Here is a 23,309-nt window from a genome sequence, read left to right on the forward strand (position 1 = left end):
ACATGGAACCTCACGGTGACGCCAGAAATCTGCTTTGGAGTGTCCATATAATTGCTATTGTAATAAAAGCATGGCTAGGGACGAGGGTAACTTGTAATCTTCCGTTGCTCTCTTAATATGAGATGCTTCCATTAAATTGTGACGCAAATGGTGTACAGTAGCTGTACCCTACGCGTCTACAAAATTTGTCCAATATGCTTCAGGGACCCTTTAAACATATCTAAGAAAATGCTACCATTTGTTGCTCAAAAGACTTTTCAAAAAAGGTGTTCATGCATTACAAGATGTTAATCAGGTGGCAGTTAGAAAATGCATTCGTATCACCAATTCTGTAAATTGATATCAACCTATCTTTTGCAGTTTGTGAGAAAAAATTGGTGTGGTTTAGCTTTGGTTAACCTTGGTTGATAGCGAAAGCTTCACTGCCCTGGCTAGGTCCATTGTCGAGCTGTGGCCGAGGTGTGGTTTCGCAATGATATACAGATATGTTTGCAATGAATACAGAGTTTATTCATCATTTTTTTTTATCCTATGAAGACACTTTGCTAATTAGTAAAGTAGTGAGACTTGATTGCAACTCGCAGCTGGGCCAAACGCTACTCGGGCAACGGCGGCAATGTCTCCTTTCAGGGCTCCATAAGACCTAAATATAGTCCGACGTAGCGTGAACGCGGGCACACACGTTATGTCACGTTGGCGAGAACAACAGTGGCTATAGTTTGACCGATGGTTCGACGTACTGGCGCCGCCAATGTAATCAGACGCGCGGCCAATGCGCTCCGACGCGCCCAGCATCTGATGATGCTCGCCCGTGTACCGATAACGTCGGACTATAAACGCGCCTTGATGCTCTCTTGTGGTTTGACCTCTAGCTCTCAAGGTGAAAACTGTTGAGTCGCCGATGGCTGCCCGAGGTAGCGTAATGAAGTTTCGCTTCAAAATGTGTCATGAAAACTTTTTTAGTGGTAGGCATTAAATTTTGATATGTTTGCTGATTCATCATCAATCATCATACCCAACTGTTCTTTTTTATTTCATTGGTCATACAGTGCTGATATTCTCCTATGCATTAGTGTTATATTGATATGCATTCGCTATAGCTAATACCAAGTAGACGACTGCCCATGCTGATAGAAATGTCGCCAAACATACAGCAAGTGCAGCCCAATTGCACCGTGCCTTATTTGGGCCAAACACTTAACTCACAAGAATGCTAAGGTAAGATACTTTGATAGTTATATAATAATAATAATGCAACATCCTTATAACCTTATAATAGGCTGTAAAGAATGTTCCACATCTGCTGCCAGGTCAGGATGGCTAACTTCCCTAAAATGCTAACCAATTCATTTTCCAAAAGCATCGACTGGCAAAGCACTTCGAAAATAACTTGGAAGATATAGCCCCACATGCAAGAATTATCTTTTCACTTCCCTTTTGATCAACATTTCATTTAAACATATTTATTTTCCTCTATGCTTCTTCCAAACTCATAGTCGGTTTCCTGTCACTCGTAACTTGAAATAGGCAGCAGAGTATTTCGAGAACAGCAATACATTTCATTGAGACATCTAATCATCAGATTTTATCCTGACTGAGCATGTTATTTCACTCATTGAGTCTTTTGAAGGAATATCTGACGTACGAACATTTATTTGTTGTACCTTCGCATGAAGGAACATCACATGCGTCTACTGTTACTTAATGATTTATTATACCATCCCTATGTAATGCCCTACAGGCCTTTAGGGTACTTGAATAAAAAAAAAACATGAACACATATCACTGTAATGCAATGCAATCATATCACTACATTTGTTCCTGCAACTTCCTAGATTAGGCAGGAACATCCTGTGAAGTCGGTTCAACATCTAAGAGCATATGGTAACACCAGAGCTAACAGTGCAACACAACACTAGGCAGCATGCGACACATGTACAATACAATACAATTTTATTTCCATCAAAAAGATGAAGAAGGCTGCGGCTAAAAATGTCCTTAAGGGCTTGACCGAAGCCCACAGCCCCCTTAGTACAATGCAATCAGCGAGAGCAGCTTGCAGAAGACACTGCTAACTGTCGAAACACATATTAATGAGATCGCCAGCCAAAAAAGTATGCGACAAAAATGCATTGATTAACACAAAAACTTATGTGCATCAAAAGTAAAAGTAAAGTAGTGATTTGTTACTACTCAAATGGAAATTATTTGTATCTACATGTGCGGCCAAATATGCCCGAATCAACGAGTTTGATTCCCTTAAATAATGAGTACTGCCTGCCGGGACCAAAGAACGAGTTCGAATTATCCAATTATCTGAATTAACAATGGTCAAATTAACGAGAGCTGAAATATAGGTAGCCCATCTACCTGTGAAATAGGTTAGAAGTCACAACTGCAGCAGTGGCTCAGTGGGTAGAAGGCCCGGCTCTGTTAATAGAGGTGCGTGGTTCGATACTTCCCCACCGGACACCCACTGGTGTTAAAATGAAGCACAAGCACTCCCCCCTTCCCCCCTCCTCCAGCCAGCAGTCCGGCTTTTCAGGGGTGTGTTCCTCCGTAGACGTTCGTAAACCGCTGTGCTCGCGGCGCAAGAACCGAGACAAATCTCAAAAAGGAGCCTGGCAGTCCCATGCTGCCAACCCGAGATGAGAACACACATAAATAACCTAGCGCCAGGTCGTTGTATGTACCTACCCATTAGAAAGACCAGTGGGTTTCCACCTACACCGAGATTCACACACAGGACCTAACACACACAAGGGAAATGCTCTAGCCTTTCACTACCACTGCTGTGCTATAGATTCCTAAATCAGGCTAGTTCAACATGGCTGCTGACCTACTCTACAGCGCCAGGGTGCTTTTTCTGTTTATGTTCACTCAAGTAATCAGCATGGTGCAGAGTAGTGGTTATTCACCTGTATGAATGTGCAGGTGCCGCGTCATGGTACTCTTCCGCGAAAATCTCCGTGTGCATGAAGAGCACTGAAATGGCTTCTCACCTGTGTGGGTGCGCAGGTGTTCGTTCAAATAGCTTTTAACTGAGAAACTCCGAGGACACGAAGGGCACAGAAATGGCTTCTCACCTGTGTGGATGCGCAGGTGCCTCTTAAAATCGCCACTATTACTAAATTTCCGAGGGCAGGAGGGACAGTGAAATGGCTTTTTGCCAGTGTGAATTTTCAGGTGTTTGTTCAAATTGGTTTTACGTGAGAAACTCCGAAGGCACGAAGGGCACTGAAATGGTGTCTCGCCTGTGTGGATGCGCAGGTGTCGTTTCAGGGAGGGTCTTTGTGAGAAGCTCTGAGGGCACAAATGGCATTTAAATGGGCGCTCACCCGTGTGAATGCGCAGGTGTTGGTCCAAAGTGTTCTTTTGTGAGAAGCTCTGAGAGCAGAAATGGCATTTAAATGGACGCTCACCCATGTGGATGCGCAGGTGCGTGTTCAAATTGGACTTCTGTGAGAAGCTCTGCGGGCACAAATGGCATTTAAATGGGCGCTCACCCGTGTGGACGCGCAGGTGCTTGTTCAAAGCGTTTTTTTGTGAGAAGCCCTGAGAGCAGAAATGGCATTTAAATGGACGCTCACCCGTGTGGATGCACAGGTGCTTGTTAAAACAGTTTTTTCGTGCGAAGCTCTGAGGGCAGAAATGACATTTAAATGGATGCTCGCCACTATGAACCCCGGTGTGTTTTTCAAGCTCTCGCAGATTATCAGATTCATAGTCACAGAGTTGACTGCTGTAGAGGCGCCCCTGACATGATTTGTCACCCTTGGTTGTTGATGGAGAAACAGAAGGCCTTGATGCTGCACAAATAAAACAAAAGTGGAAGTTATTACAAAATGGCGAAAAACAACACTGATATTGTGGCTAATGAGAAGTTTTCATTTTTATTATTTGAAAGTTATTTTTTTTATTTGAAGTCTTCAAGGTTATTTCAAAATAATAGAACATAGCATGGCTGGTGGACCTTATTGATTTGCTTAAAAAATTTGTATTCCTATACTTAAAGACCCAGCTTGTAAAATCCACCTATATTTTCACCATAAAATATTTTTCTGAATGTTGAAAAATTACAAAGTGAGAAAATGTGGAGTGTTTGAAGATTCTCACTGTTTTCTACAACCCATGAAAAACCGAGTGAAAAAGCTTTGGCCCAGGATGCTATCTGATCTTCAATAAGCACAAGAGGGTTAGTGGCCATATTTGAGACATGCAATACGTCAGTTATGATTCACTGGCACTACAGAAAATTTCTCTCTCTTTCAAGCACACAAATTTCTTTTGTATTAAATCGTGAATCTTAATACAGGAATTACGAGAATAGGTTATAGAAAGCATATTGAACACAGGAAAAAAAAACTAACTACTTGTAATAAAGTTCCCACGAGGTGGTCACTGTTGCTGACTACCATGCCAGAAGGGTTTATGCATAGAACATGCAGGGTGTTTCACTTAACTTGGGCAAACTTTAAAAATATGAAAATACCACATAGCTGGACAGAACCAAGGTAATTTTGTTAGCCGTCGCTTGGAGATACTCAAATTATTTTTTGCATTCCGCCTAATTAGATAATTAGTCTTAATGAAATATTTAATTAACTTCTCAATTATAATGAGATGAAAAGTGTCAATGAGAAAATTGTAGAGAGACATGAGAAACTCCCGATACAGCTCTGTTTTGCTCAATACGTGCTGCATAAAAGTGTTTTTCCGAACATGAAAGAAGCCCGCAAATACACGCAACCGCGCAACTGGCTGCTCGAGGCATTTTGCATATATTGACAAACTTCTGTCACGCTCGGAAAAACACTTTTATGTAGTACGTATTCAGCAACAGCAAGTTGCATCGGGAGTTCCTCATGTCGCTCTACAATTCTCTCATTGACACTTTTCATATAATTATAAAATTGAGAAGTTGCTTGTGCTTGTTTTCTTGCTGCACGTAAAGATTCATTTCAAAGACAATCTGAATCCACTCAGGCGTCCACAAAAGGCTAAAAATGCCAAATGGTGTAACACTGTTGATGTTTTCACAAGTTCCAAGTCGTGAAGAGCCAGCCAGAAAATTGCTTGTTCTTGACTGACATCATGCATTCTTCGTCCAAGAAAACCACTCGCAGACCGAGGCTTTAGTCACAGTGTCGTCCTTAAAGGCTTAACAAAGTATGACATCTTCAACTGCACTTTTGGTCAAAGGAAAACAATTAGACATGCACTCTGCAACTATTAATTAACGGTGAAAATAAACGCCTCCTTCTGCCAAGAGCAATGCGAATTAAGGGTGTATAAGTTTAAGCCAACACAACCTAAACAGGAGTATGCATAACAAGAAGGGCAACTGCAGACTATGTTAGATTCCTGTCACTTTTCTGTTGACAGCCTCATACGTAGTCTTTTTCATAAGTGGCCTCATACGTGGCATAGTTGCCGAGCACTTGGAACTTTTTATATATGCTATGCTTTGTGCAAAATAGAAAAAGCATTAAGCAAGATAATGGGAAAAAGGAAAGCAACGCCCTTGCCTCACGCTCTTACACTTTGCGGGGCCCGTCCAATATGTTTAGCAAGCCTTAGCACCAACGTGGTCTGAACCAAGTTCTTTTTGGACTTGTAACTTTGTTGCATCTTCACATGAAGGAATACCACATGAAGATGGACCCTGGAGTGCACTGCAATCTCATTAGAACTAATGACTTTGCATGCCTCCAATATAGCCGGTTAGATCTCAACATCTTGTTAAATCAAGATAGATAGCCTATAATGTGTCTATAACAGTTAAGTTCAGTGATAATATATGGGCTTTATTAGTGCTAGGGCGAGGGATAGCCAAGAGCACCATGAAATGGTATAAAGCAGTCCATGAAGCGGTAAATGACAAATGGTAAATGTAACAAGGCTGTATAGAGGCCTAACAACATTCGCGGTAATGGGTATAAAATACATAGGTATTAAAATAATGACAGTGACTAGTGATGAGGGCTGTGACCATAAAAGGTATTCTACAAGTGGTGTCATACAATAAATGTGTCACTGCCACAAGCACAACCGCCTCACTGAAACCCTTGAGTGCAGGCGCCCAAAAGCAAGTGCCTTTCAACACCACCATAGCAGGGCACCCTCTAGAGAGAGGGCATGCTACGAAGCTCTTGAGCTGATAAGGTAAAACACAAGGTCATTTAAAAATTATGGACTGCTTTCATCTCGAAGAACAGTTCTGAGCCAAGAAGCAGTGTGGGATGAAGGTGGATATGTTGTTGGTTTGCCAAAGGAAAGTGCTTTCTCCGTTCACGTTCTCCTTCTAGACACTCCCGCAAGACATGGAGGACAGTCAGCCTCTTGCCAAATCGACCACAGTTGGGAGGTTCAGCACAAGTTAAAAGATAACAATAGGTACCATATGTGTGCCCTATCCACAGTCGACAAAAGAGCACATCACATCGTTGTGATTTTGAGAGTGGCGGCCCTAAGTAGGGCCTGATTATGTGTAGCTTATTAAGTGTTGCCAATAGCTCCTTTTTTTAGGTAGGAATGGCTTCAGGTCTGTGGCAGGAACTGCTATGGACAGAATGCTAGCTTTCATTGCTATGGCTTTAACCATTTTTTTCATCTACTAGCACATTTCCCTCGATGCCTCTCTGCCCAGGCACCCAGCAACATTTTGGTTTGATATATTGTCACGTACGAGTTTGTACTGCTGTGGACAAAATGACATTGGTTGGGGAAGAAGAGGCTGAAGTGTCTCGGAACTCAGTAGACGGTGTCACCCTGGCCACAGAGCTACAACCCTCTGTATATATTGTAAATACATATATTTTCTTCCCGTAACATTTTGGTGGAGGTGCGGGGTAATCTCGCCACAAGCCGGCCCTGGATCTTCGCGGCGGGCGTCACATCGGTTCCGCTGTTATGGCTACTGACGCTGCCTCCGACGCTGACGCTGCCTCCGCCACTCAGACACCGGCGGAAGTGGTACTGTTGCGAATGGTGATGGTCCGAGCGGCCACGAAGGTTCCATGTATGATGCCGTGCCAGGTGCCAAGAGGAGGAGTTATCCAGGGAGATTAGAAAACTGTTTTATATACACTGTACATGGTATTTTACAAGAAGGGCTCCAGAATATTGAAGCCGTCTACGTGCTAACATCTTTGCATGTAGTAGCGTTTACATCTCCGAGCGTTCAACATGGTCGAGCGTGCTCTACATCGTCAAGCGTGCTCTACATGATCAAGCCTCAAGCGTCTCTCACAACACTCAAGTCCCCTGTTTTATCCCTTTCTCGTTTCCCTCTTTCACTCGACGAGGGAATACACTGTAGTTCTTTTAGCCAATCAGCATCTTGGATCAGGTGGCCATATCCCGCACGTGATGTGTCGTTGTTTCCCGCCGGGCTCCGCCTCCAATCTTGCTAGGTCGCCCCCGAACACAGGCAGCGGTTGACACCTTGGGAACCGAACGTTGATGTCGTTCCCCCGGGATTGCCAGACACTGGCCCCTTTCAAGATTCGCCTCTCCATAGCGGTCAGTTCGCGGAATCAGGGAGGGCGGTGGCTGTCTCGAAAGGGCGCCAGTTTGGCGCGTCGCAATCGACGCCGGACCTCGTCGTGGTTCGGGCGGCGCTGGTAATTCACGGAACCGCACCAAAGGGCGACGCTGCCGTTTAGCGACGCATGAGGTAGCCTGGAGACCAACTGCTAATCCCTCAGTCCCAGGTGACAATTCTCGGCCGCGAGAAAGGGCGCCAGGTTGGCGCGTCTGAGTCGGCGCAGGCCTCCTTTTTCCCGAGGGACCGCCAGACACAACAGCACCCCCGCCGCCAGATGATGCATCGGGAGGTCGAGTTGTTCCATGCAGCTCGGCCGGTTTGATGCCTGCTTCGCTCAAAGCCATGGGGCCGCTGCTTCCAGGAATGATGATCTTCCCGCCAAAGGCCTCTTCATAGGTGGGCTCTGACTGGGCTGCAGAAATGACAAGCTCCAAGCTCCAAGGAGCGACCTTTGTCAGCCACACACAATGCTGCAAGCGCCACTGAAAGCCACTCTCATCGCCAGACTTTACCAATTCCAAAAATCCGACTGCCCCCTATCTAAAGAAAACCCTGAAACACAAGGTGCTCGTTGATCCGGACAAGTACCAAAAAACTTCCGATGATGTGTCTTCGCAAATAGACACCGACTGGGTTTATGTAATGAAGCTAAGTAATTATGAATTAGAGCTTCCACAGATCAGGAACGCAAAGGGAGAACTGACCTTCAGTAATTCATAGTTCGTAACACTTAGCACAACAAAGCTACATAATCATTACATAATGCCGTAAATTCTAAATCGGCAAATAGGGAAACCATCTATCCCGTGCCCAAAGTGGCTCACAAGGCCTAACTTATTCTGCATTTTCCCCTGCGCACTTCGAAATTGTGCTGCTTTAATGCTATAAGCTCCATCTGAGCAGGTGGCCGTATTCATGTGAGATACCCTTTTGCAATATTTTGAAGAGAAAATAACTCTATCGCTAATGGCGATCGGCGCAACCTGTTCCTAACGCGCGGTCCTCTCCACGTGCGTGCGGGAACAATCATCCGACGTTTTCCAAAGTCAGCCGAAGTATACTGCCTAACAAAAATTTTTTAAAGCTCAATGTCGTTCAAAAGAAATGTCCTCCAAGAAATTAAAATTAATAAACGCAACTTAAAAAACGTTCCTCGAAAGAAAATCAAAACCAAAACACGACGCGTCATTAACTCGCGTAAAAGCTCAGGTCATCAACTTGCCCAACCTGGGCATGACCTTCTAAACTATTGCAACCCTGACACTAATAGCTGACACCAAGTGTACAGCTGTGGTCGCGTAAACACTCCCCTTTAAATCGTGGGTCTAACCCGAGCCGGAAAGGTTAACAACATAACAAAAAAATCCATATTCTGCATGCCTGTCAAATGTTCAAGGCTCAGCTAATCACCCGCAGACGGAATACAAAAGAAGAAAAAATTCTACCTGTCTTCCCTGTTTCCTTATTCTTGGGCCCAAACGCACCCCTTTCTTTCAGACGCACTCGAGGGGGTCGCGCATTCCGGGGATTTCGCAAGGTGCCGTCGCGAAGAAGGCAAAAGCCACTAATTTGCATGACACACCTTGTAGCTGCGACTTTCGAACAGCCGCTTCCAAGTACTGGGAGGGGGATGCATTGACAGACCCGCGCGCGCACTGTCCCATTATCTGCTAGGCAGTCGCCTTTCATTTCCCCCGCGAGTGATCGGCCACGGTGGCAGCATACCGGACGCTTCCTTCTGTCCCTCTGCCTACTATGCGTTGTACGAGATGCGGTTAGGCGACGTTCACCACGCCTGAATCTTCGCGAAACTCTCCTTTTCGCGACGTGCGTCACGCCGGTCCCTGACCGTAGCAAACGCCTAAGCTTGGGGTTAACCCTCCGTTGCTTTTTCGCCGTCTCTGGCTGGATCGTGACCTTAGCGCATCTACTAATGTCGCCTTGGCGCTTCGCAAGTTTGACTCTAAGCGCCTCCACCGCGTTCGCCTTTCGTATCCTGCGTTTACGCCTTTTATGTCTGGCATGCTTCGTTGGTCCTGCGGCATCGGCACACGCACTTGAAATTTCCTTGCCCTCGCGGGTTTCACAGTGCGTCTGCCTTTGTAATAGAACATGACCAGATTTGACCATTGAGCAAGCTAGCTCGTCATGAAGTCTACCTTCAGCTGGCCAAGCTCTATCACTGCCGTCGACAGCATGCCGAACTCCTTGCTGGCCTTCGAAGTCGGCCTCTGTTTCCAGAACAGCCTCGCCAAATGGCGAAACAGCTGTTTCTTCGCGCTTGTCACTGTGTCCGTTAACTACGGGCTCAACAACCCCCTCAGCGCTCTCTAAACTAGCACTATCAAGACTAGCTTTGTTACTGTCGTCTTGGCCTTCGCAGTCGGCCACAAATTCTGGGGCGGGAAAACCACCGCTCACTTCGGTGACCGAATTCACCTCGCTTCCGGCTACTAACACGTTTAACTCGTCACTGCTTGCAGCTGCCTCTGGAATCGTATCTTGGTCCTTTGACCGCTGCTCCTTAGGGGACACGCCTAGCAGTCTCTGAGTCTCCTCATGTGCTTTTGCCCTGAAAGCTCCCTTACTGGAGAAGGAACTCTCCCTGCTCCTCCTTAGAGAAAAACTCTCCTGGTTCCTCTTTGGAGAAAACACTCGCCTTTCCTTTGGCGACTTTTCTGACCTATTCGACAATAAATAGGGCAACCTATCTGGCAGGCTGGCTGAAATTGCCGCCGCCGTACACACTTGGCCTAAAGGGCCTTCCGTTTCTGGTGCGGGAAATCCGCCGCTCTCTTCGCTTTGTGTGTGTGCCACTTGCATCACACCTTTTCGAAAGCTTTCTACACTAGTCCTCTCAGTGCTAAGGTTACCCTCAACAGGCTCGGCTTTTTCATTGTCTTTTGGGCCTTCGAAGTCGGCCTGCCATGCTACACCAAAGCGCCTGAACAAAGCCCTCTTAGCCCTGTCATAGTCGCGCGCTTTCTCCTCGGATAAGCAATGCAAGAAACACGCAGCGACACTAAACGGCAGCAGTGCTCCTAATCGCTCGGCCCACGAGTCCCGGCTGACACCCTCTTCCTCACACACTCGCTCAAAACGGGCGAGGAAATTAACTATGTCCTCGTCTGTCCTGAAAGTGTGGAGCTGGCGTCGTGCTGTCTGCCATCTAAGCATCTGGCATTCCCGTTCAAGCTTTTGCATCCGAAGAGCGTGTTGTCGCGCTTCCTCCTGCATGCGCTTCTCTGTTTCTTCGCGCTCGCGCCTCTCGCACTCAGCTTTTTGCTTCCTTTCCTCAATCGTCTCCCAAGCCTCGTCAGCCTCCTCGACCGTCACCTCTTCTGCTTTCATGACGTCGAGAACCGCTTCTTTCGTTTTTGCGGAGTCGGCCGAAATGCCTAATTCCTCGCAAATTAGAAGGAGGTCCTGCACTCTAAATTTCTCCATAGCGATCTCGTTTGCCTTCAAAATTCACCCTTACTTAAAACTCCCTTTTTTTTTAAAGAAGGTGAATTCCCAAAACGGTGCCTGCCAGAAAACACAAAGCTACTCTCCTAGCAACTACCTACTTGTACTAGAGAGTTCTGGCGACATGAAGCGCAAACTCAGGCACTAAGCCCGTCCTTATCGCTACCATCAGGAGATCGCAGAATTTCTCTCTTCGTTCCTTCCTTATGAAACAATTTTCCTGGCCTCTCCGGCCTTCTCCCAACTCACTTCCTCATTCTGTAAAAGCTCCAATTGTTGACTTTTGCCTACCGCAGGGACAACCAAAATGCCCATCGGCTCACAACTTTTGAGGAGTTCCTAGATTTCAAAGTTATCCATATTTACAGTGCACCCTGTGTTTCTTCCCCACTAGTAATTTAGCCCACGAGGCACTATATTCTTGGTCTGCGAGACAAAATCACTAACAACACCAAACCATCATTATCGACTACCTGCGCTAATGAGTCTGGCGAAAAGAGAAGCAAACACGTAGCACTCACCACACCGATGTAGCCAACGCCGGCCGATCCCATAAGCTGCCAGCCACTGTTGCGAATGGTCGATTGTCCGTGGTGTCCACGAAGGTTCCATGTATGATGCCGTGCCAGGTGCCAAGAGGAAGAGATATCCAGGGAGATTAGAAAACTGTTTTATATACACTGTACATGGTATTTTACAAGAAGGGCTCCAGAATATTGGAGCCGTCTACGTGCTAACATCTTTGCATGTAGTAGCGTTTACATCTCCGAGCGTTCAACATGGTCGAGCGTGCTCTACATCGTCAAGCGTGCTCTACATGATCAAGCCTCAAGCGTCTCTCACAACACTCAAGTCCCCTGTTTTATCCCTTTCTCGTTTCCCTCTTTCACTCGACGAGGGAATACACTGTAGTTCTTTTAGCCAATCAGCATCTTGGATCAGGTGGCCATATCCCGCACGTGATGTGTCGTTGTTTCCCGCCGGGCTCCGCCTCCAATCTTGCTAGGTCGCCCCCGAACACAGGCAGCGGTTGACACCTTGGGAACCGAACGTTGATGTCGTTCCCCCGGGATTGCCAGACACTGGCCCCTTTCAAGATTCGCCTCTCCATAGCGGTCAGTTCGCGGAATCAGGGAGGGCGGTGGCTGTCTCGAAAGGGCGCCAGTTTGGCGCGTCGCAATCGACGCCGGACCTCGTCGTGGTTCGGGCGGCGCTGGTAATTCACGGAACCGCACCAAAGGGCGACGCTGCCGTTTAGCGACGCATGAGGTAGCCTGGAGACCAACTGCTAATCCCTCAGTCCCAGGTGACAATTCTCGGCCGCGAGAAAGGGCGCCAGGTTGGCGCGTCTGAGTCGGCGCAGGCCTCCTTTTTCCCGAGGGACCGCCAGACACAACAGCACCCCCGCCGCCAGATGATGCATCGGGAGGTCGAGTTGTTCCATGCAGCTCGGCCGGTTTGATGCCTGCTTCGCTCAAAGCCATGGGGCCGCTGCTTCCAGGAATGATGATCTTCCCGCCAAAGGCCTCTTCATAGGTGGGCTCTGACTGGGCTGCAGAAATGACAAGCTCCAAGCTCCAAGGAGCGACCTTTGTCAGCCACACACAATGCTGCAAGCGCCACTGAAAGCCACTCTCATCGCCAGACTTTACCAATTCCAAAAATCTGACTGCCCCCTATCTAAAGAAAACCCTGAAACACAAGGTGCTCGTTGATCCGGACAAGTACCAAAAAACTTCCGATGATGTGTCTTCGCAAATAGACACCGACTGGGTTTATGTAATGAAGCTAAGTAATTATGAATTAGAGCTTCCACAGATCAGGAACGCAAAGGGAGAACTGACCTTCAGTAATTCATAGTTCGTAACACTTAGCACAACAAAGCTACATAATCATTACATAATGCCGTAAATTCTAAATCGGCAAATAGGGAAACCATCTATCCCGTGCCCAAAGTGGCTCACAAGGCCTAACTTATTCTGCATTTTCCCCTGCGCACTTCGAAATTGTGCTGCTTTAATGCTATAAGCTCCATCTGAGCAGGTGGCCGTATTCATGTGAGATACCCTTTTGCAATATTTTGAAGAGAAAATAACTCTATCGCTAATGGCGATCGGCGCAACCTGTTCCTAACGCGCGGTCCTCTCCACGTGCGTGCGGGAACAATCATCCGACGTTTTCCAAAGTCAGCCGAAGTATACTGCCTAACAAAAATTTTTTAAAGCTCAATGTCGTTCAAAAGAAATGTCCTCCAAGAAATTAAAATTAATAAACGCAACTTAAAAAACGTTCCTCGAAAGAAAATCAAAACCAAAACACGACGCGTCATTAACTCGCGTAAAAGCTCAGGTCATCAACTTGCCCAACCTGGGCATGACCTTCTAAACTATTGCAACCCTGACACTAATAGCTGACACCAAGTGTACAGCTGTGGTCGCGTAAACACTCCCCTTTAAATCGTGGGTCTAACCCGAGCCGGAAAGGTTAACAACATAACAAAAAAATCCATATTCTGCATGCCTGTCAAATGTTCAAGGCTCAGCTAATCACCCGCAGACGGAATACAAAAGAAGAAAAAATTCTACCTGTCTTCCCTGTTTCCTTATTCTTGGGCCCAAACGCACCCCTTTCTTTCAGACGCACTCGAGGGGGTCGCGCATTCCGGGGATTTCGCAAGGTGCCGTCGCGAAGAAGGCAAAAGCCACTAATTTGCATGACACACCTTGTAGCTGCGACTTTCGAACAGCCGCTTCCAAGTACTGGGAGGGGGATGCATTGACAGACCCGCGCGCGCACTGTCCCATTATCTGCTAGGCAGTCGCCTTTCATTTCCCCCGCGAGTGATCGGCCACGGTGGCAGCATACCGGACGCTTCCTTCTGTCCCTCTGCCTACTATGCGTTGTACGAGATGCGGTTAGGCGACGTTCACCACGCCTGAATCTTCGCGAAACTCTCCTTTTCGCGACGTGCGTCACGCCGGTCCCTGACCGTAGCAAACGCCTAAGCTTGGGGTTAACCCTCCGTTGCTTTTTCGCCGTCTCTGGCTGGATCGTGACCTTAGCGCATCTACTAATGTCGCCTTGGCGCTTCGCAAGTTTGACTCTAAGCGCCTCCACCGCGTTCGCCTTTCGTATCCTGCGTTTACGCCTTTTATGTCTGGCATGCTTCGTTGGTCCTGCGGCATCGGCACACGCACTTGAAATTTCCTTGCCCTCGCGGGTTTCACAGTGCGTCTGCCTTTGTAATAGAACATGACCAGATTTGACCATTGAGCAAGCTAGCTCGTCATGAAGTCTACCTTCAGCTGGCCAAGCTCTATCACTGCCGTCGACAGCATGCCGAACTCCTTGCTGGCCTTCGAAGTCGGCCTCTGTTTCCAGAACAGCCTCGCCAAATGGCGAAACAGCTGTTTCTTCGCGCTTGTCACTGTGTCCGTTAACTACGGGCTCAACAACCCCCTCAGCGCTCTCTAAACTAGCACTATCAAGACTAGCTTTGTTACTGTCGTCTTGGCCTTCGCAGTCGGCCACAAATTCTGGGGCGGGAAAACCACCGCTCACTTCGGTGACCGAATTCACCTCGCTTCCGGCTACTAACACGTTTAACTCGTCACTGCTTGCAGCTGCCTCTGGAATCGTATCTTGGTCCTTTGACCGCTGCTCCTTAGGGGACACGCCTAGCAGTCTCTGAGTCTCCTCATGTGCTTTTGCCCTGAAAGCTCCCTTACTGGAGAAGGAACTCTCCCTGCTCCTCCTTAGAGAAAAACTCTCCTGGTTCCTCTTTGGAGAAAACACTCGCCTTTCCTTTGGCGACTTTTCTGACCTATTCGACAATAAATAGGGCAACCTATCTGGCAGGCTGGCTGAAATTGCCGCCGCCGTACACACTTGGCCTAAAGGGCCTTCCGTTTCTGGTGCGGGAAATCCGCCGCTCTCTTCGCTTTGTGTGTGTGCCACTTGCATCACACCTTTTCGAAAGCTTTCTACACTAGTCCTCTCAGTGCTAAGGTTACCCTCAACAGGCTCGGCTTTTTCATTGTCTTTTGGGCCTTCGAAGTCGGCCTGCCATGCTACACCAAAGCGCCTGAACAAAGCCCTCTTAGCCCTGTCATAGTCGCGCGCTTTCTCCTCGGATAAGCAATGCAAGAAACACGCAGCGACACTAAACGGCAGCAGTGCTCCTAATCGCTCGGCCCACGAGTCCCGGCTGACACCCTCTTCCTCACACACTCGCTCAAAACGGGCGAGGAAATTAACTATGTCCTCGTCTGTCCTGAAAGTGTGGAGCTGGCGTCGTGCTGTCTGCCATCTAAGCATCTGGCATTCCCGTTCAAGCTTTTGCATCCGAAGAGCGTGTTGTCGCGCTTCCTCCTGCATGCGCTTCTCTGTTTCTTCGCGCTCGCGCCTCTCGCACTCAGCTTTTTGCTTCCTTTCCTCAATCGTCTCCCAAGCCTCGTCAGCCTCCTCGACCGTCACCTCTTCTGCTTTCATGACGTCGAGAACCGCTTCTTTCGTTTTTGCGGAGTCGGCCGAAATGCCTAATTCCTCGCAAATTAGAAGGAGGTCCTGCACTCTAAATTTCTCCATAGCGATCTCGTTTGCCTTCAAAATTCACCCTTACTTAAAACTCCCTTTTTTTTTTAAAGAAGGTGAATTCCCAAAACGGTGCCTGCCAGAAAACACAAAGCTACTCTCCTAGCAACTACCTACTTGTACTAGAGAGTTCTGGCGACATGAAGCGCAAACTCAGGCACTAAGCCCGTCCTTATCGCTACCATCAGGAGATCGCAGAATTTCTCTCTTCGTTCCTTCCTTATGAAACAATTTTCCTGGCCTCTCCGGCCTTCTCCCAACTCACTTCCTCATTCTGTAAAAGCTCCAATTGTTGACTTTTGCCTACCGCAGGGACAACCAAAATGCCCATCGGCTCACAACTTTTGAGGAGTTCCTAGATTTCAAAGTTATCCGTATTTACAGTGCACCCTGTGTTTCTTCCCCACTAGTAATTTAGCCCACGAGGCACTATATTCTTGGTCTGCGAGACAAAATCACTAACAACACCAAACCACCATTATCGACTACCTGCGCTAATGAGTCTGGCGAAAAGAGAAGCAAACACGTAGCACTCACCACACCGATGTAGCCAACGCCGGCCGATCCCATAAGCTGCCAGCCACTGTTGCGAATGGTCGATTGTCCGTGGTGTCCACGAAGGTTCCATGTATGATGCCGTGCCAGGTGCCAAGAGGAGGAGATATCCAGGGAGATTAGAAAACTGTTTTATATACACTGTACATGGTATTTTACAAGAAGGGCTCCAGAATATTGGAGCCGTCTACGTGCTAACATCTTTGCATGTAGTAGCGTTTACATCTCCGAGCGTTCAACATGGTCGAGCGTGCTCTACATCGTCAAGCGTGCTCTACATGATCAAGCCTCAAGCGTCTCTCACAACACTCAAGTCCCCTGTTTTATCCCTTTCTCGTTTCCCTCTTTCACTCGACGAGGGAATACACTGTAGTTCTTTTAGCCAATCAGCATCTTGGATCAGGTGGCCATATCCCGCACGTGATGTGTCGTTGTTTCCCGCCGGGCTCCGCCTCCAATCTTGCTAGGTCGCCCCCGAACACAGGCAGCGGTTGACACCTTGGGAACCGAACGTTGATGTCGTTCCCCCGGGATTGCCAGACACTGGCCCCTTTCAAGATTCGCCTCTCCATAGCGGTCAGTTCGCGGAATCAGGGAGGGCGGTGGCTGTCTCGAAAGGGCGCCAGTTTGGCGCGTCGCAATCGACGCCGGACCTCGTCGTGGTTCGGGCGGCGCTGGTAATTCACGGAACCGCACCAAAGGGCGACGCTGCCGTTTAGCGACGCATGAGGTAGCCTGGAGACCAACTGCTAATCCCTCAGTCCCAGGTGACAATTCTCGGCCGCGAGAAAGGGCGCCAGGTTGGCGCGTCTGAGTCGGCGCAGGCCTCCTTTTTCCCGAGGGACCGCCAGACACAACAGCACCCCCGCCGCCAGATGATGCATCGGGAGGTCGAGTTGTTCCATGCAGCTCGGCCGGTTTGATGCCTGCTTCGCTCAAAGCCATGGGGCCGCTGCTTCCAGGAATGATGATCTTCCCGCCAAAGGCCTCTTCATAGGTGGGCTCTGACTGGGCTGCAGAAATGACAAGCTCCAAGCTCCAAGGAGCGACCTTTGTCAGCCACACACAATGCTGCAAGCGCCACTGAAAGCCACTCTCATCGCCAGACTTTACCAATTCCAAAAATCTGACTGCCCCCTATCTAAAGAAAACCCTGAAACACAAGGTGCTCGTTGATCCGGACAAGTACCAAAAAACTTCCGATGATGTGTCTTCGCAAATAGACACCGACTGGGTTTATGTAATGAAGCTAAGTAATTATGAATTAGAGCTTCCACAGATCAGGAACGCAAAGGGAGAACTGACCTTCAGTAATTCATAGTTCGTAACACTTAGCACAACAAAGCTACATAATCATTACATAATGCCGTAAATTCTAAATCGGCAAATAGGGAAACCATCTATCCCGTGCCCAAAGTGGCTCACAAGGCCTAACTTATTCTGCATTTTCCCCTGCGCACTTCGAAATTGTGCTGCTTTAATGCTATAAGCTCCATCTGAGCAGGTGGCCGTATTCATGTGAGATACCCTTTTGCAATATTTTGAAGAGAAAATAACTCTATCGCTAATGGCGATCGGCGCAACCTGTTCCTAACGCGCGGTCCTCTCCACGTGCGTGCGGGAACAATCATCCGACGTTTTCCAAAGTCAGCCGAAGTATACTGCCTAACAAAAATTTTTTAAAGCTCAATGTCGTTCAAAAGAAATGTCCTCCAAGAAATTAAAATTAATAAACGCAACTTAAAAAACGTTCCTCGAAAGAAAATCAAAACCAAAACACGACGCGTCATTAACTCGCGTAAAAGCTCAGGTCATCAACTTGCCCAACCTGGGCATGACCTTCTAAACTATTGCAACCCTGACACTAATAGCTGACACCAAGTGTACAGCTGTGGTCGCGTAAACACTCCCCTTTAAATCGTGGGTCTAACCCGAGCCGGAAAGGTTAACAACATAACAAAAAAATCCATATTCTGCATGCCTGTCAAATGTTCAAGGCTCAGCTAATCACCCGCAGACGGAATACAAAAGAAGAAAAAATTCTACCTGTCTTCCCTGTTTCCTTATTCTTGGGCCCAAACGCACCCCTTTCTTTCAGACGCACTCGAGGGGGTCGCGCATTCCGGGGATTTCGCAAGGTGCCGTCGCGAAGAAGGCAAAAGCCACTAATTTGCATGACACACCTTGTAGCTGCGACTTTCGAACAGCCGCTTCCAAGTACTGGGAGGGGGATGCATTGACAGACCCGCGCGCGCACTGTCCCATTATCTGCTAGGCAGTCGCCTTTCATTTCCCCCGCGAGTGATCGGCCACGGTGGCAGCATACCGGACGCTTCCTTCTGTCCCTCTGCCTACTATGCGTTGTACGAGATGCGGTTAGGCGACGTTCACCACGCCTGAATCTTCGCGAAACTCTCCTTTTCGCGACGTGCGTCACGCCGGTCCCTGACCGTAGCAAACGCCTAAGCTTGGGGTTAACCCTCCGTTGCTTTTTCGCCGTCTCTGGCTGGATCGTGACCTTAGCGCATCTACTAATGTCGCCTTGGCGCTTCGCAAGTTTGACTCTAAGCGCCTCCACCGCGTTCGCCTTTCGTATCCTGCGTTTACGCCTTTTATGTCTGGCATGCTTCGTTGGTCCTGCGGCATCGGCACACGCACTTGAAATTTCCTTGCCCTCGCGGGTTTCACAGTGCGTCTGCCTTTGTAATAGAACATGACCAGATTTGACCATTGAGCAAGCTAGCTCGTCATGAAGTCTACCTTCAGCTGGCCAAGCTCTATCACTGCCGTCGACAGCATGCCGAACTCCTTGCTGGCCTTCGAAGTCGGCCTCTGTTTCCAGAACAGCCTCGCCAAATGGCGAAACAGCTGTTTCTTCGCGCTTGTCACTGTGTCCGTTAACTACGGGCTCAACAACCCCCTCAGCGCTCTCTAAACTAGCACTATCAAGACTAGCTTTGTTACTGTCGTCTTGGCCTTCGCAGTCGGCCACAAATTCTGGGGCGGGAAAACCACCGCTCACTTCGGTGACCGAATTCACCTCGCTTCCGGCTACTAACACGTTTAACTCGTCACTGCTTGCAGCTGCCTCTGGAATCGTATCTTGGTCCTTTGACCGCTGCTCCTTAGGGGACACGCCTAGCAGTCTCTGAGTCTCCTCATGTGCTTTTGCCCTGAAAGCTCCCTTACTGGAGAAGGAACTCTCCCTGCTCCTCCTTAGAGAAAAACTCTCCTGGTTCCTCTTTGGAGAAAACACTCGCCTTTCCTTTGGCGACTTTTCTGACCTATTCGACAATAAATAGGGCAACCTATCTGGCAGGCTGGCTGAAATTGCCGCCGCCGTACACACTTGGCCTAAAGGGCCTTCCGTTTCTGGTGCGGGAAATCCGCCGCTCTCTTCGCTTTGTGTGTGTGCCACTTGCATCACACCTTTTCGAAAGCTTTCTACACTAGTCCTCTCAGTGCTAAGGTTACCCTCAACAGGCTCGGCTTTTTCATTGTCTTTTGGGCCTTCGAAGTCGGCCTGCCATGCTACACCAAAGCGCCTGAACAAAGCCCTCTTAGCCCTGTCATAGTCGCGCGCTTTCTCCTCGGATAAGCAATGCAAGAAACACGCAGCGACACTAAACGGCAGCAGTGCTCCTAATCGCTCGGCCCACGAGTCCCGGCTGACACCCTCTTCCTCACACACTCGCTCAAAACGGGCGAGGAAATTAACTATGTCCTCGTCTGTCCTGAAAGTGTGGAGCTGGCGTCGTGCTGTCTGCCATCTAAGCATCTGGCATTCCCGTTCAAGCTTTTGCATCCGAAGAGCGTGTTGTCGCGCTTCCTCCTGCATGCGCTTCTCTGTTTCTTCGCGCTCGCGCCTCTCGCACTCAGCTTTTTGCTTCCTTTCCTCAATCGTCTCCCAAGCCTCGTCAGCCTCCTCGACCGTCACCTCTTCTGCTTTCATGACGTCGAGAACCGCTTCTTTCGTTTTTGCGGAGTCGGCCGAAATGCCTAATTCCTCGCAAATTAGAAGGAGGTCCTGCACTCTAAATTTCTCCATAGCGATCTCGTTTGCCTTCAAAATTCACCCTTACTTAAAACTCCCTTTTTTTTTTAAAGAAGGTGAATTCCCAAAACGGTGCCTGCCAGAAAACACAAAGCTACTCTCCTAGCAACTACCTACTTGTACTAGAGAGTTCTGGCGACATGAAGCGCAAACTCAGGCACTAAGCCCGTCCTTATCGCTACCATCAGGAGATCGCAGAATTTCTCTCTTCGTTCCTTCCTTATGAAACAATTTTCCTGGCCTCTCCGGCCTTCTCCCAACTCACTTCCTCATTCTGTAAAAGCTCCAATTGTTGACTTTTGCCTACCGCAGGGACAACCAAAATGCCCATCGGCTCACAACTTTTGAGGAGTTCCTAGATTTCAAAGTTATCCGTATTTACAGTGCACCCTGTGTTTCTTCCCCACTAGTAATTTAGCCCACGAGGCACTATATTCTTGGTCTGCGAGACAAAATCACTAACAACACCAAACCACCATTATCGACTACCTGCGCTAATGAGTCTGGCGAAAAGAGAAGCAAACACGTAGCACTCACCACACCGATGTAGCCAACGCCGGCCGATCCCATAAGCTGCCAGCCACTGTTGCGAATGGTCGATTGTCCGTGGTGTCCACGAAGGTTCCATGTATGATGCCGTGCCAGGTGCCAAGAGGAGGAGATATCCAGGGAGATTAGAAAACTGTTTTATATACACTGTACATGGTATTTTACAAGAAGGGCTCCAGAATATTGGAGCCGTCTACGTGCTAACATCTTTGCATGTAGTAGCGTTTACATCTCCGAGCGTTCAACATGGTCGAGCGTGCTCTACATCGTCAAGCGTGCTCTACATGATCAAGCCTCAAGCGTCTCTCACAACACTCAAGTCCCCTGTTTTATCCCTTTCTCGTTTCCCTCTTTCACTCGACGAGGGAATACACTGTAGTTCTTTTAGCCAATCAGCATCTTGGATCAGGTGGCCATATCCCGCACGTGATGTGTCGTTGTTTCCCGCCGGGCTCCGCCTCCAATCTTGCTAGGTCGCCCCCGAACACAGGCAGCGGTTGACACCTTGGGAACCGAACGTTGATGTCGTTCCCCCGGGATTGCCAGACACTGGCCCCTTTCAAGATTCGCCTCTCCATAGCGGTCAGTTCGCGGAATCAGGGAGGGCGGTGGCTGTCTCGAAAGGGCGCCAGTTTGGCGCGTCGCAATCGACGCCGGACCTCGTCGTGGTTCGGGCGGCGCTGGTAATTCACGGAACCGCACCAAAGGGCGACGCTGCCGTTTAGCGACGCATGAGGTAGCCTGGAGACCAACTGCTAATCCCTCAGTCCCAGGTGACAATTCTCGGCCGCGAGAAAGGGCGCCAGGTTGGCGCGTCTGAGTCGGCGCAGGCCTCCTTTTTCCCGAGGGACCGCCAGACACAACAGTACTAACCCAGCTACGTCACCCGGGAATCTTCACTGGCACTGGCAAGGTCGACGTCGAAGACTGGCTGACGTCGTATGAGCGCGTCGGTAAGCACAACAAGTGGAATGCCACATATTTGCTGGCCAACCTGATCTTTCACTTGGGAGGAACCGCGAAGGTATGGTTCGAGACGCATGAAACCGAAATTACAAGCTGGGACTCCTGCAAGAAAAAGCTACGCGATTTTTCGGAAGGCCTGTGGGACGTCAAATGGAGGCCAAGCAAGAGCTAGCGTCTCGTGTCCAGACACCAACCGAATCGTACGTCGCGTATATTCAAGACGTTCTGGCTCTCTGCCGTAAAGCGGACGCGGACATGCTAGAGGCCGATAGGGTTGGACACATCTTGAAGGGCATCGCAGATGATGCGTTCAACCTCCTGCTTTGCAGGAACTGCTCAACAGTTGAATCCATCATAAAGGAATGCCGGAATTTTGAGCAAGCGAAGAGCAAACGCATCGTACAACGCTTCGACCGACTTCCCAATACGGCTGGCACTTCCTCCTGCAACGACCCTCCAGCATCACATCCGCCTGCCACGCCAAGCTTGACACAGGTCATCCGCCGCGAACTTGAGGCTATGGCTCCAAGTTCTCACTGTCCCCATACGCACGACAACATGACCATTTCGCTCATTCAAGCTGTTGTCCGCCAAGAAATTGCCAACATGGACATCCAGTCTGCCGTCCGCCCACGTCCCACCCCTACCACTCCTGTCATTGCCTCTGCTGCACCTCGCCAGTCGTTCCCGAGTCGATATCGGAACCCATCTGAGTGGCGAACACTGGATGACAGGCCGATTTGCTTTGCTTGCTCCCGGGTCGGTCACATCTCGCGTCATTGCCCTAGTAGCCGCTGGTACTCCTCGCCTCGACCATATGCTGATCGCCGCTTCGACCGAGACCCTCGGTCTCTGTCGCCCCTTTCTGAACCATACCATGCCGGCCTTCCCTCTCGGGGAAACACCACTAGCCACTCGCCCTCGCCGCAACGCCGTCAGTCCCGCTCGCCTACACCTCGACGTCCCTCGTCCCCGTCCTCGCGGGCCGCTTCTCGGGCAGCTAAGCAATGCAGCCCCCGGAGGTGAGGCTGCGTTGACGACTCGGACAGCAAAACCTCTGCTGACCCCTGCTGCTCGACCGAACCTTGTTGAAATTTTTGTTGATGCTGTACCCGTTCAAGCCCTCATCGATACTGGCGCTCAGGTGTCGGTTATGCGATCAGATCTTCGTAGCCGTCTCCGTAAAGTCCTGACACCTGCCGAGTCGCCTGCCGTCCGAGTGGCTAATGGCAGTACAACAGCCGTGATGGGAATGTGCGCCGCCCGTGTTACCATTGCCGGTCGTCCTGTGTTAGTCCTGTTCACTGTACTGGCCGAGTGTCCCCACGAAGTGATTCTTGGAATCGACTTCCTGACTGCTCATTCAGCACTTATTGACTGTGCAACCGGCACCCTTCGCCTTGAACTGCCCCATTACTTTGCCGACCCGACCGAAGACCACAAGTCCCGACTTCGTTCTGCTGAATTTGTTCGCCTGCAACCTGATGCTGCGACCTACGTCCTCATGTCGCCTTCTCCTCCACTTCGAGATGGTCCTTACGTGGTGTCCCCACTTTGCGACGTTCTCCTGGCACG

The 23,309-nt window shown here is 49.1% G+C and overlaps 2 protein-coding genes across 5 annotated transcripts in view; both read right to left on the bottom strand.

Annotated features, from left to right (window-relative positions):
• Window positions 1-1,780: 1,780 nt before the first annotated feature.
• The window catches only part of LOC119453818 (gastrula zinc finger protein XlCGF8.2DB-like), a 60,961-nt gene continuing 39,432 nt past the window's right edge, over window positions 1,781-23,309 (bottom strand). The window contains exon 3 of the mRNA XM_049668554.1: window positions 1,781-3,809. Within this exon, the coding sequence (XP_049524511.1) occupies window positions 2,911-3,809 (899 nt within the window). The 3' untranslated portion in view covers window positions 1,781-2,910. The remainder of the gene's footprint in view (window positions 3,810-23,309) is intronic.
• Window positions 7,204-21,464, bottom strand: LOC125946093 (uncharacterized). Of its 4 annotated transcripts, XM_049668558.1 has the most exons (3): window positions 20,757-21,464; window positions 16,852-17,178; window positions 11,803-12,230 (listed from the first exon to the last, which is right to left on the bottom strand). In XM_049668558.1, the coding sequence occupies exons 1-3, from the start codon at window positions 20,845-20,847 to the stop codon at window positions 11,956-11,958; spliced, it is 693 nt and encodes a 230-aa protein (XP_049524515.1). In that variant the 5' UTR covers window positions 20,848-21,464; the 3' UTR covers window positions 11,803-11,955. The 4 variants fall into 4 exon arrangements, with proteins under 4 accessions (XP_049524513.1, XP_049524515.1, XP_049524514.1 ...); XM_049668556.1 differs by lacking the exons at window positions 11,803-12,230; window positions 16,852-17,178; window positions 20,757-21,464 and adding exons at window positions 7,204-7,961; window positions 16,148-16,238; XM_049668557.1 differs by lacking the exon at window positions 16,852-17,178 and having other exon boundaries at window positions 11,816-12,569.

The sequence above is a fragment of the Dermacentor silvarum genome, chromosome 5 (assembly GCF_013339745.2).
Source record: "Dermacentor silvarum isolate Dsil-2018 chromosome 5, BIME_Dsil_1.4, whole genome shotgun sequence".
Lineage (NCBI taxonomy): Eukaryota > Metazoa > Arthropoda > Arachnida > Ixodida > Ixodidae > Dermacentor > Dermacentor silvarum.